Genomic DNA, 12,040 nt, shown 5'->3' on the forward strand with positions numbered 1-12,040 from the left:
GGGAACTGTCCCCGTCCAAGGAATACCGCCCCATCGGCGACATCTTTTCGACACACAGAGGCGAGACGGATGCAGGCAAGCCAAGCTTCGTTAAACGGCTGGAGCCTGTCGGGGCGTAAAATTGATCACGTAAACTTGCTCCTTCTTGCGCTGGCGTTCTAGAACTTCACTTCAAAGTTGGTAGTCCAATCACATCACACATGGCCTTTGACAACGCCTCCCTCGCGGCCGCTCACAGCCTGGTGCAACTGAACGTCAGCTCGGCTCATCAAATATCCAACCGCACATTCGCCATTATCTCGCGACTGAACCCTAGCGATGCGTCACCTGATGGTCAGAAGACAGTCATCGTTGCGCTGACTGCAAAGGCCAAGGCTGCGGGGAAACTCATCAGTATCGTGGAGATCGCAAAGCGGGAGCTGATTCAGAATGGCATCAAGTGCTTTCAATATACTGCACTGAGATCGGAAGTCGTTGATGTTGAACGGAGCCGAAAAAACGACGACGAAGACGATGAAGACGATGCCTTTGAGACCATGGGCGATGTGAAGGAATCCACTACGAAGAAACGGAGCATGCCCGTCATTACCATTTACTTGTCGACGAAGTCAGTCAAGGAGTTGAAAGTGGCTTTTGGGTAAGCTTGATTGATGATCGTCTCATGATTTACGCTCATATCTTTCAGTGAGCAGACTTGAGGCAGGAGGACGTATCCATCAACACTCGCAATCCAGATTGTTCCGCGGATATCRCGGTTTGCAATGACATTTGCGATGTATCCAACGAGTCAGAAACGGCATCATTGGAGTTGGCAAGCACCAGAGTCAGTCGAGCCAAGCCCATTTCCATCACGGTATAATACTTTGTTGCTAATTTGCTCCACCGTACAGGCGTTGGAAAGCTTGGGCATATCAGGCACAATTACAACATGATCAACGGCGACGGTCTTATAAGACGTGGCCATTGTCCGAGTTGACGAGCATCGAAGGCCACCAAATAGTAATACCACTCTGTCCGGGATATGGTCATGGTCGCTGGCTGCGATTTCGAGGTCAAGTAACCGTTGGCGCTTCACCTGACTCGGGCCTGATCTGCGAGATGTGATCACACCAAATGTCCACAACTACCTATTTCAAGAACTTGGTGTCGAGCATGACGGCGTGGAATACAGTGTGTATGACAATCCTTCGGTTCATTATTTGCTCAAGCTWCATGTAGTTTTCTGGGACTTTTGCGTCCTATAATAAAGAGCCACCGTACACCGTCAACGCCAACCAATGCCCTTACGCTATATCCTCAATCGTAAAATCCCCGATTCGCGGTTCAAAGCAAAAGCACTATTTCACGACAATGCCCCACTCGTGCTTCGTGTCGTTACCGTACATGATGTCCACCAACCATTGCTTGATTGTTTGTGCGTAGACCCCGCTATCGCCAGCGGACATTGGAATCGACACATCCTTGTTACGGAAGTGAATGAGACCAATTGGCGCGACGAAGAAAGCGGTGCCAGCGGCGAAAGCCTCCACCAATCTGCCGTCTTGATGCGCAGACAGAACATCATCCATGGTAAATCGCTGCTCCACGACCTCTACCTCTTCAACATCACCAACCTTTTGCGACAAGCGTGACTTGGCCAGCTCGAGGATGGATGCACGGGTGACTCCCTCCAAGATGATGCGTTCCTCCAATGGAGCAGTGACGAGCTGCAGCTTGCCAGTGTCTTTTGTTCTCCAGACGATGAAGAAGTTGCTGGCGCCGGCCTCGGTCACGTAGCATTCCTTGCCGAACAACCACAAGACCTGGTCGAATCCTCTTGAGCGAGCCTCGCCCTGAGCAACAAGTGACGGTCCGTAGTTGGCGCCCAATTTCGCGTATCCAAAACCGCCAGGCCACGCGCGGATAGTATCCTCGTTGCTTGCCAACAACTTGAGTCCGCTGGTGCTCTTCTGTCCGTTTGCACGACCGTCCAAAGCGGGTGGCATGCTCTTGGTCATGTCCTAGAGGTTCAGGTCAGCATTCGCAGGGTTCGTGTCAAGTCGAGGTACTCACCGGGAAGCAGGCAATGATCACATACAGCAGAGCCTCCCGCGGCCTCTGCACACCAAGAGCCTCATCGGTACCAATGAAGGTTGGACGAATGTAAAGGAAGTGTCCAGCACGCGACTCCGGCAGCCACTTATCTCCATCCTGCGCGCAGAGTGCAAGTATCATCTTCTCAAGCTCTTTTGGGTCAAAATCGGGAAGGGCGATACGGGCAGCAGATTTCCGCATACGTTCGCAGTTACGTGCAACACGGAACAGAYGAAGCTTGCCATCGAAACCGCGGTAAAGCTTCAGGCCCTCGAAGCACTCGGTAGCGTAGTGTAGGACGGATGCACTGGGCATGATGTTCAATGGTCCGTATGGCTTCAATTCGGGAGCCTCCCAGCCATTCTCGATCGTCCAGCGAGCAGAGATCATGTGGTCGGTGCAGACTTTCTGGGAAAGAACCTCGGGGCTGTCTGGTTGAGGGACATCGCGAGGCTTTGTTGTGAGGGTTGTGATGGTGAGCGAGGCGTCAAGAGGTGCCTGCTCGCCATTGGCCTTGGGTAGGGCGTGCTTGATGCCTGCTTGAGTGAGGGCGGATGCGGATGCGGTGGTCGGAGTGGACGTGCCGGAGCTTTCGGGGGTGATGGCGATTGGAGCCATGCTGTAGAGCTGTATCCTTTAGTGGCGTGGTGTTGTTGTTGTAAAGTAGAGGGAGCAAGGAGTAGAGGGGGAAAGTTGGGTGGGGTGAATGGAAATAAAACAGCCAGATGCGTCAACGCGTGACTCTTATCCAACGTCCTACCGGCCCTTTTCGTTGCCAATGCCTACTACACATGTCATTGGGACATCAGCTGCGGAGAATGGTGGTACTGGTGGGTGCAAAGTCTTTCGCAGGGCGCAGAATCGTCAGGCAGGCGGCATTGCAAAATTTTGGACCGAGTGTATGCGAATTCTGCGACTTCCCGGATTGATTGAGCCGAGCTGCGGAATTTCTTCTGCAGGGGAAAGAGGTCACAGGACCATTGCCATCGTTTTTAATCTCTTTGATGATGATACTCTCCAGCCTTCAGAGCAGTGGCAAACGTAGAAGTTGAATTTCGAATCATGGTATCGTATCAGCGTGATGAAGTCGAAGCGAGGTATAGACAATCACGGCTTAGCAGAGACATCACACACTCTTTGTGAGATCCACATGCGAGGAAGATCAATCCGCTCTCGCCAGGGCGTATCTAACCGTCAAGTGCGACCTGTCATCGGAGATGGTACTGTGCCACAGCATCATGCAGCTGAGCATGGCCGTGGAAATGATGTGTCACAGCGAGAACATGGTGATGAAGACGCTTGTATTTGCTATTCTGGTCCATCTACCTCCCAAATGTGCTGCTGCCGCACAACTTCGGCAGAGCCTCTGGCTTCTTGTTGTGAGAACGCCAGTGCTCTGCCAGTATCTCATACTCTAGGCGGTTGATATGATCCTGGACATTCTAGCCCTGATACTCCAGGCAGGCTACTGGCGTCCTCGGAGTCCTTCCTCCACCGTCGAAATAAGTTTCTCGATTACGAATATGTATGTATGCCACAAGCGAAGCTCGACGCCGGGGTGCTTCGAAGCGCCGAGTTTTAGAAGGGCTGGTATTTGTCTACGCCTAATCCCGGGAATGTGTTTTTAATCAATGGGTAATGATTATACAAGGGTATTGGGGGGCTGTCAAGAGCATGTTAGCTGGAGCTCCTAGGTACATCGAAGTGTGGAGGCGCGACTTACCAATGGTTTTCAACTTGAAGAAGAAAAGACGGTTGGAGGATTTCGAAGAGGTTTGTCCTCGACGAAAGCGGGAGCGACGGGATTTACTAAGCATCGAAGAACTCCCGGGTTAGGGTTGGGGTTGGGGTAAGTCACGCCGCCCACCGCAGTGTCAAGGCCTGGCGTAAGGTGCGATATAAGACGAACGATGCAAATCTCCCATTCATTTATTTGAGAAACAAATAGTGTGAATACGTTCAATCCGAACTGCTGCCCATGAGACGTCGCTGCTTCCCTACCAGGAGTTTCTGCACTGCTTCGTAGTGATCCGCGTTCTGGATATCTGCCTCATACCATTGGAAACCCGCACCATTCGCATCGATCAGGCGCTCCGCTTCCATCAGGTAAATCAACTCAAGCTCAGTGCCCACAACGCTGCTTGCTAGATTAAGCCAGCCATTGACAAAAGGCCCAATCATTACCTGTAGAAACCAGAAAGTCCAGATGCGAGGGGAGACATGTCGTCTGGACTTCAGACAACCAAGATCTTTGACCCCGTTCTGATCTACAAAGGCAAGCTCCAAGCAGCAGCGACCCGCGCAAAGCACTCCGATGCTGTGGATCTATTATACCTGGAAGGACAGCATATATCTGCACTGCGAGCTCAAAACATCTAGTTCAGTGGACATCAAGTTGGCATGGCTTGAAGCGATACCCGCATTCAGAGCATTCGTTTGAAAGAGTCGAGAGAGCGCAAAGCCGTAACACAAGATGTCGATCTAAATGCGTCGCCGGCAACTCCACCCCCAAATGCGTTAGAGAGCGGGCTTCTGTTCAATTCTAGGGCGAGATGAGCTTCAAGGCCGAGATTGAGCAACCATCAAGTCACAATTGTAGCACTAGGGTTGTATGGCCGGAAAAGCCTCAACTTCTGATACCAAGTCAGATTCTTGTCGTCGTTGCATAGCTGATTGCTGAGAACGACAAAGTTTCCGCGCTTTAATCTGACGTTCCAGTGCGTGTGGCCGAAGATCCAGTGAGTAGAAGAAAGTGAAGGTACCAAACCTGCCCGTTGTATACTGTCGAGAGCGTTGCTGCTGAAACACTGACTGACGGCGTTGTTTTCGTTCTTGGGATGGGAAACCCGATCGAACAATGGAGCATAGTGAGTGATGATTATGGCACGTCGCTGAGGATCTTCCTGCTTTAAGTTGAGAAGGGAGTGCTTGAGCCAGGCAAGATCTGTTTCATGCTCCACGTTGTGGCTTTTGACGGACCACTCTTTGATACGGGCGAAATCATTCGTAAGCTTCGTATAACCAGCCGCGATATGTGAATGAAGCGTACATCCAAGGATCGTTGTGAGAGAACCAGGCAGATCGATTCTGCTACGATTGAGAAATTGCAGCTTCCCATGCATCGAGGGTTCTTTGGTCAATTTCTCTGCAGCGGCCAAGCCAGTTTCTCTTGAGGAGCCATAGAACTCGTGGTTCCCAGCTACGAGCAGTACCATGTCGAATTGGTCAGGCGCGCACTGTCTGGCGAGAAAATCGCGGTATAGATCATAATCGCAAAAGCGCCCAATGTCGCCCGCCAGAATTAGTATTGGGGCGACTTTGGTGATGGTGAAGTCGTACTTGATGCGCTCCAAGTGCAGGTCTGACATGTATTGCAGAGTGGGCATCTTCAGATGATGGAGGGTGAGAGGCGTAAGATACGTTCGAACGGGAATCGAAGCTCGCCGGCTCTCCTGATGTTGAATCGAAGACGATGCTCGCGGACAAGCAGCTGGGCTCACAGAAATCAGCAGTATTGCGGAGGGTCAAATGTTCTGTCGGATGACGACCGCACGATCACGGATTAGGAGCTTGTTCAAGCGGGGAACATGTTGAAAATTGGAGAAGTATGTCAATGTCAACAGTGGATTGGGCTTGCATGAAGTAGGAAGGTGGTTGTTGTGGAGAGAGAATTGACCGAAGTGAAGTCGAGTTGGTCGAGCTTGGATCTCCTTCCCCGTCAYCCATCCACCCACCCGCCATGGTTGTTGCATCACACCTCGAGTCTTGTCCTCCACCATCCACATGCTATGAGCTCGCCGACATGGCCGAGCACAGTGGTGCCTGCTCAGCTCAGCTTTCTGGCCATATACAATCCGTCRCTAGGCCCGACTGACGAGACCTTTGCCGATCAGCTCGTCTTCTACTATTCGCGTCAACACCATGAAGACCGAGTCGCCGCCAAAAAGTCCAAGAGGGTGGATTCTGCCGGTGGGGATGCGCTGCGGGAAGAGACGAACGAGCAGCTGCGGCAAATAGGATTGGCGCAAGGAATGGTCGACTTTGCGCGGTAGGTGGACATGATGATATACCTGCTTTGCACATGCTTGGGGAATTGTGCAAGTGACTGAAAGGACAGATAGGAGCTTCTCTGATGGCGTACCAGTCGATTCCATAGACACCGAAAAGTCACGCATCGTGTTGCATGAGCTGGAGCCCGGCTGGTGGATACTGGCGGTACGTCTACGAGGTGTCATTAAAGAGCCATGCTTATACAATGACAGTCTATCGATCTCACGCGTCTTCCAGCCGCAGCCACATCATCTCCGGAAAGTGTAAAGAAGGGTGCCGACAAGAGTGATGCCGGTCCTTCAATCGAATACTCGTCACGCGAGGTCAGCCCACCCGCACTGCTTCTCCAACAAATGTTCCAAGCATATCACATCTTCATGCTACATCACGGCCAGAGCATTACCGACCTTTTCATCCGCGTGTCGAGAGAGAGGTTCTGCAGCACTCTGGACAGATTCTGGACTCGCTTTTGTAGAAAGTGGGATGTCTTGTTGCACGGCAATCCCGCTGCTGACATCTTCAATGGCATCAAACTCTCAGGTGGTGGTGAGCTTGGGATGGGAGTGGGCGAGGAGGAATGGGGCAGTGGCGAGAGAGATGTGCTGGAAGACATTGCGCGCCGCACAGAAGGCCTGATAGATCTGGTCGTCTCAAGGTTTGGAGATCCCGCGCCTTCAAAGGAAGAGACATCATACGGCGAGAGCGAACTACTACCTTGGATGGGTAGCGGTAGTCACCCGACCGCATCCGATGGAGTCATCTTCAGTGGCATTAATGCCATCACTCGTCCTTCTTTGAGGTCAATTGCGCTGTGGATGGAACACATTTACGCATATGGTGAATATGCATACGGAGTCCGTGACAATCCACTGCGTGAGCGAAGGAAGCGGAAGCGACGAACTCCGCCGAATCCTGTCGCCAAACCCGCGTCGAATGACACAATTCCCCAGACTACACCCAAACCAGCCCCGGAGGTCGCCGCCAAAGACTATGGCCTCGTCGCACACCAACGACAGACTTCAGATGCAGCCTCCCGCAGATCGGAATACCAACCTRCTCACCCTGGTATCCCTCCGCCAATTGTCTCACAAGCGGAGCAGTCTCTTGCGAAGGCTTCGAAGAAAGCGGATTCGCATGCGGAACAGTTTCAAGCACAAGCACAAGCACAAGCACCAGACTCTGGAACAACCATGGGTATTCCTGATCAGTACATGAAATATCTCACCTTTGGCCTGAGTACTCTTGCCAAACCGAGCCAGCAAGAAAGGCCCGAACTACCAAAGCGAGCATCAACCTCGAGTTCAAAGACGATGACAACTCAACGTTATGCGGCAAGCTCGAAGATGCCAAGTCCGGATGAAGGTGACGAAGTTGACCCCATGTTAACTGAGATGGATCCTATGCCAGATGGTGAAACCTTGGAAGCGAAGATTGCGAAACAGAAGCGCAGTGAGGAGCAAGGCCAGTTCTTAATAGGAATGCGTGGGGAGCTCAATAATATTGAGGAAGATTCCGGAGCAGGCAAAGAAGACGACGAGGATGATGACTCCAACGGGCTTCGAAACGTCCTCAGAACACTTTCAGTCGAACTCGACGTGGCATCACTGAACGAGGAGGATCCGACTGAGCTGCAGCAGAAATTGAGCGAAGCTGGTCTATCGCGAGGGCGAGACGATCCGGCAAACTTCCGGCGACTGCGAGTGCTCGTCTATGTCCACCGACCATTTATATATTGCTTCCTGTTCGAGAATCAAACCCCGTCGCTGAGCATGGCAAAGTTCTACCAAGAGATGCATCGTAATCTTTTGCCAATCTACAAGAGCCTGCTTACATCAACCAGCGCAGCGAGAGTTGCTGAGCGGATCCAGGACACTCAGACCAGCGACACAGCGAGCGTGACGAGCAACAGCAGGAAGAACGTTGAACCAACACCCATCTATGATCTCATCTATGACCCCATTCTCATGACAGTCCACACCAGTATACCGAGTATACCCGCACCCGGAACACCGGCAGCAGAAGGCATTGTACCTGGCACAAAAGGTAGCGGAATCAATCATCCATCCGCGTGGACGCGAATTGAATCCTTGAACGTGCACTCGCAGATTCTCAACACCCTTTCCAGCGTCAAACGAAATCCGAATGAGTATGAGCGCACCAGTAAGACTAGTCGCGGTTGGTGGGTCGTGTGGATGAAGCTTCCGCCTTCCTCGGGAGATGCTCACTCAGAGGATGAAGGTCAAGAAGCAGAAGGACTGCCCCTCGAGCATGTCGATTCGGACGAAACGATCAATCCTCCCCCATCTGCTACGGCAAGCAGCGCGACTACCTTTGCGCAGGGTGAGCCGAAGACGGAGTTGAACCGGGTGGCGATCTTGGTGCGGAAGGCTCATGACGCGGTGCCTGCTGCTCCGAAGAATACAAGTCTGGCGATGAGCAGTATGTGGAACTCACTCGGTTTGAGGAGTAATGCAACTGCGGACGCGATTACGGGCGGCGCGAGCGCTGGGTGGGGCCCTCAAGCCCTGGCCGGAGGAATTGGCATCGATGCGAGGAAGTATGTTGAGGGGTTGTTGAGTCTGGGAAGATAGTTATGGACGAACATCAATGAAAGTCATGAGTTTCCATTGCGCCGTGTTGCAAGCGAATTCAAGCAAAAGGTCGGTTTTCAATGTCAGGGATATCCCTAACGTGGCAGAGCTGTGTTTATATTTTGGGAGAGAAACAAGTCCACCATATTAGACACTCGTCGAATCACATCCCCGCTGACAATCAAAGCAATCTCATATCGTGACAAGATGCCAAGCCAGTGAAAGCAAATGGAAGCATCAAACAGCCCAGAGCGCCGTCGATCACTTGTAGCTAGCTAAGGTAGCTATACAATACCTATGTACTTCCCCTCTTTCGACATACCCTCTTCCACAAAAACAACTCCATCACACATCACACACCAAAAAAAAACCCCTGTTCGAAAAGATTCCGAGCTTGTACAAGCACAAGCATGCCATGTCGCTCCCAACCCACACTCCTACCCACCTCCCCAATGAAATCTGGCTACAAATCCTCCAACACACCACCACCACCACCACCCCCAACCACGAAGAAGATGCCACCACCTCCTCCTCACAGACAGCCCAAGCTCTCTGGCAATCCCTCCGTCCAACATCCTCCCAATTAAAACTCTGCGTAGAAGAACATTTCCATAAAGTCCTTCTTCAACAATTTAGAGTGTTTTTACCGATTACTTTACCTTCTTATGATCAGAGGAATCCTTTGAAGGGATTTGCGGTCTTTCTTCCGGAAGATGAAGTGCAGGGTGTGAGGGAGAAGGTAAGGGAGGATAGTTTTTGGATTAAATTCCAGAGGACGGAACCTGAGCATTATCGTACGCAATTTTTGACGAGGTGGGAGGGGATGAGGGATGCTGGGACGGGGTTTGTGAAGGATGTTGTGTGGTGGGAGGTGGAATTTGGGGGGAGGAGAGTTAGGGTGAAGTTTAGGGATGCGAGGGTTGAGGGGGATGGGGAGGAGGTGAGGGTTGGGGTGGGGGAGTGGAGGGGTATGTTGACTGCTTTTTTCAAGGCATGAAGTGGGTGGGTGGTTATCAATTAGAAGTGCTTTGGAAAGGACGGGGAGGGTTCTGGAGACTTGTCAAACTATTCACAACCGTGTACATCATTTTCTACATTTCAATACGATATTCTCCTTTCAAGACTTGGTGTATCCCACCTCCTGCAGACTCTCGCCGAGACCCTTGAGTGCACGATCAATGTCATCTCTGCTCTCGTCCATGACGGAAACACCCATGTGTCCGAATCGCACATACTTGGCTGCAATCTCCTTGTGAAGTCCACCAGCAAAGATAATGTTCTTCTTAATCAAAGTCGGAAGGACCTCTGGAGGTGTCAAGTTGTTGGGAAGGTAGATTGCCGTCATACCATTGGCCTGATTCTCTGGCTTCGATGCCAATTGCTTGAGCCCGAGGTCTGTGACTGCCTTTTTGATCTTCTGGGAAACAGCCTTGTGGCGTGCGAACCGGTCGGCAAGTGGGATGGAGAGAACCTGCTTCAGTGATGTGTTCAATGCGTGGATGAGTTGAGGAGCTGGAGTGGCAAAGTAGGATGGCTTCTTTGCCTCGTAGTTTTGCATGATTGGCAACCAGTTCTTCCAGCTTGCAAAGTAGGATGTTGGTGGAGTCTTTCTCGCCTTGAAGGTGTTGATGGCTCGCTCAGACGCCATGATGATGCTGAGACCAGCTGGGCACCCAATTGCCTTTTGTGAGGCCGTCATAACGACATCCAAATCCCAGTCGTCAAAGCGAATCTCCTCGGAGCCCACACTGCAGACACCATCGATGATGATGAGTGTCTCGGGAGATACCTTGCGAACCAGCTTGGAAACGGCCTCGAGCTCGGAGAGTACACCGGTGGAGGTATCTACGTGTGTGATGGTGATGACCTTGTACTTCTTCTCCTTCAATGCCTTTTCCACCTCATCCAACTGCGGACGCTCGCCAATCGGTGCCTTTAGTTGTGTGGCGTGCACTCCATACGTCTCGAAGCAGTCGGCGAAAGAATCGGCAAAGTAGCCCGTGTGCAGGACCAGAGCGTCGTCACCGGGCTCGGTGAGGTTGGCAGCAACCTGATCCCAGCCGAGGGTACCGCTGCCAGAAATGACAAATGGCTGCGAGCCTGGTGCAGTGGTTTGGAAGAGTTGACGCAGCAGTGTGAGAGTCTCGCCGAACGTTGCCACAAAGGGTGCTGATACGTGGGACTCGGAGTAGTGGGACATGCTCTGGAGGACGGCATCGTCGAACTCGATGGGACCCGGGATGAGGAGGGTTGGGTGTTCGGCCTGGGCAGACATTCTGGCGGGCTTTGGTGCTTCTTCTTCCTGCTGAGGTTGGTGGGTGGTGGAGAAGTTGTGTTCGGTAGATGCGGGTTGATGTTGCTTCCTCGCTGGGTTGTCGCGTTCAATACTGAAGGGAGTGTTCAGAGGGACGTCGTGGGTGTTGGCGAAGGAGAAGTGCCGAGAGAGTTGTGATAGCCGATCCGTGGGCGCCATTTTGCTCTTAAGATTCCACTGCAGAGCTGCAGTCCCGCGGCGAGCTATGCTACGGAGGGGTAGGCCAAAGCGTGGGGCTGCCAGATTGAATGACGCTCGGTTTTTTCCTCTTTCCAATGGGAGAGCTGTGCCTGATCCGCAATATCCGCCTCGAGACTCCTACTGGATGGAATCAATGTATGTTTGCTGCGGGCGGGCGACTCTAATATGTTGTTGCTGTTGATGCTGCTCCTCTCGACCGGAGCGGAGGGGAGAGTGGACAGGATGAGGGATCTAGGCCGCTGAAGTTTGTTGCAACACACTGTCCGATCCGATTGTTTATCGTCTGGAGATGGAGCGGATAGGAGACTTGGCTGGGGCAATGCGAGGAGCAAGGAAAATGAGCCAGGATGGACTGGAAGCGTTCTTCACTTTGATGAGACTTTCCGCGTCTTCTTTCTCGCGGCGCATTGAAATGCCGCCGTGATCGCTGCCGCCACAAAGGGTCGCCCAAAAGTATCAAAGTGCAATTAATTATTCGCTCTGTCTCAGTTGCCGTCCCCTCAACTTCTGCACTCGCCATGAACTCACAATGGCGTTGGAATGAGCCAATCTGCGAATTCGGAGTCATCTTTCCATGGGTCGACTAAGACCAGGTCGTTGTTGAGATGGAAATGTACATAGAAGAGTTGGTCCCTATCAATCAATGCGCATCAAATATTCATTGGGACGCTCCAGATCGACTTCATCGCTCGGATTCGTTCAATCAGCCGAGTCGCGACATCACAGGTCGATAAGGTACAGCTCCACAACAAACCACCGGCAACAAACAACCACTCAATCAATTCATCTGAACCGCCAGCTCAATCCTCAT

The 12,040-nt window shown here is 52.0% G+C and overlaps 5 protein-coding genes; 2 read left to right on the forward strand and 3 right to left on the reverse strand.

Moving 5' to 3' along the window:
- Nucleotides 1-200: 200 nt before the first annotated feature.
- On the forward strand, nt 201-698 carry RCC_03256 (uncharacterized protein; the record flags this gene model as incomplete). XM_023768547.1 has 2 exons in its annotated part: nt 201-637; nt 686-698. 2 exons carry the CDS (start codon nt 201-203, stop codon nt 696-698), a joined length of 450 nt encoding a protein of 149 aa, XP_023624315.1.
- A 639-nt stretch (nt 699-1,337) lies between these two features.
- Nucleotides 1,338-2,691, reverse strand: RCC_03257 (related to branched-chain amino acids aminotransferase; the record flags this gene model as incomplete). XM_023768548.1 has 2 exons in its annotated part: nt 1,338-2,000; nt 2,053-2,691. 2 exons carry the CDS (start codon nt 2,689-2,691, stop codon nt 1,338-1,340), a joined length of 1,302 nt encoding a protein of 433 aa, XP_023624316.1.
- A 1,964-nt stretch (nt 2,692-4,655) lies between these two features.
- RCC_03258 (uncharacterized protein) lies at nt 4,656-5,459 on the reverse strand (the record flags this gene model as incomplete). The annotated part of the gene is made up of 1 exon (XM_023768549.1): nt 4,656-5,459. One exon carries the CDS (start codon nt 5,457-5,459, stop codon nt 4,656-4,658), a length of 804 nt encoding a protein of 267 aa, XP_023624317.1.
- Nucleotides 5,460-5,861: 402 nt separating this feature from the next.
- RCC_03259 (uncharacterized protein) lies at nt 5,862-8,714 on the forward strand (the record flags this gene model as incomplete). XM_023768550.1 has 3 exons in its annotated part: nt 5,862-6,121; nt 6,195-6,288; nt 6,336-8,714. 3 exons carry the CDS (start codon nt 5,862-5,864, stop codon nt 8,712-8,714), a joined length of 2,733 nt encoding a protein of 910 aa, XP_023624318.1.
- A 1,117-nt stretch (nt 8,715-9,831) lies between these two features.
- Nucleotides 9,832-11,187, reverse strand: RCC_03260 (related to several transaminases; the record flags this gene model as incomplete). The annotated part of the gene is made up of 1 exon (XM_023768551.1): nt 9,832-11,187. The coding sequence occupies one exon, from the start codon at nt 11,185-11,187 to the stop codon at nt 9,832-9,834; it is 1,356 nt and encodes a 451-aa protein (XP_023624319.1).
- Between the last annotated feature and the right edge of the window lie 853 nt (nt 11,188-12,040).

Source organism: Ramularia collo-cygni, assembly GCF_900074925.1.
Source record: "Ramularia collo-cygni strain URUG2 genome assembly, contig: RCC_scaffold04, whole genome shotgun sequence".
NCBI lineage: Eukaryota > Fungi > Ascomycota > Dothideomycetes > Mycosphaerellales > Mycosphaerellaceae > Ramularia > Ramularia collo-cygni.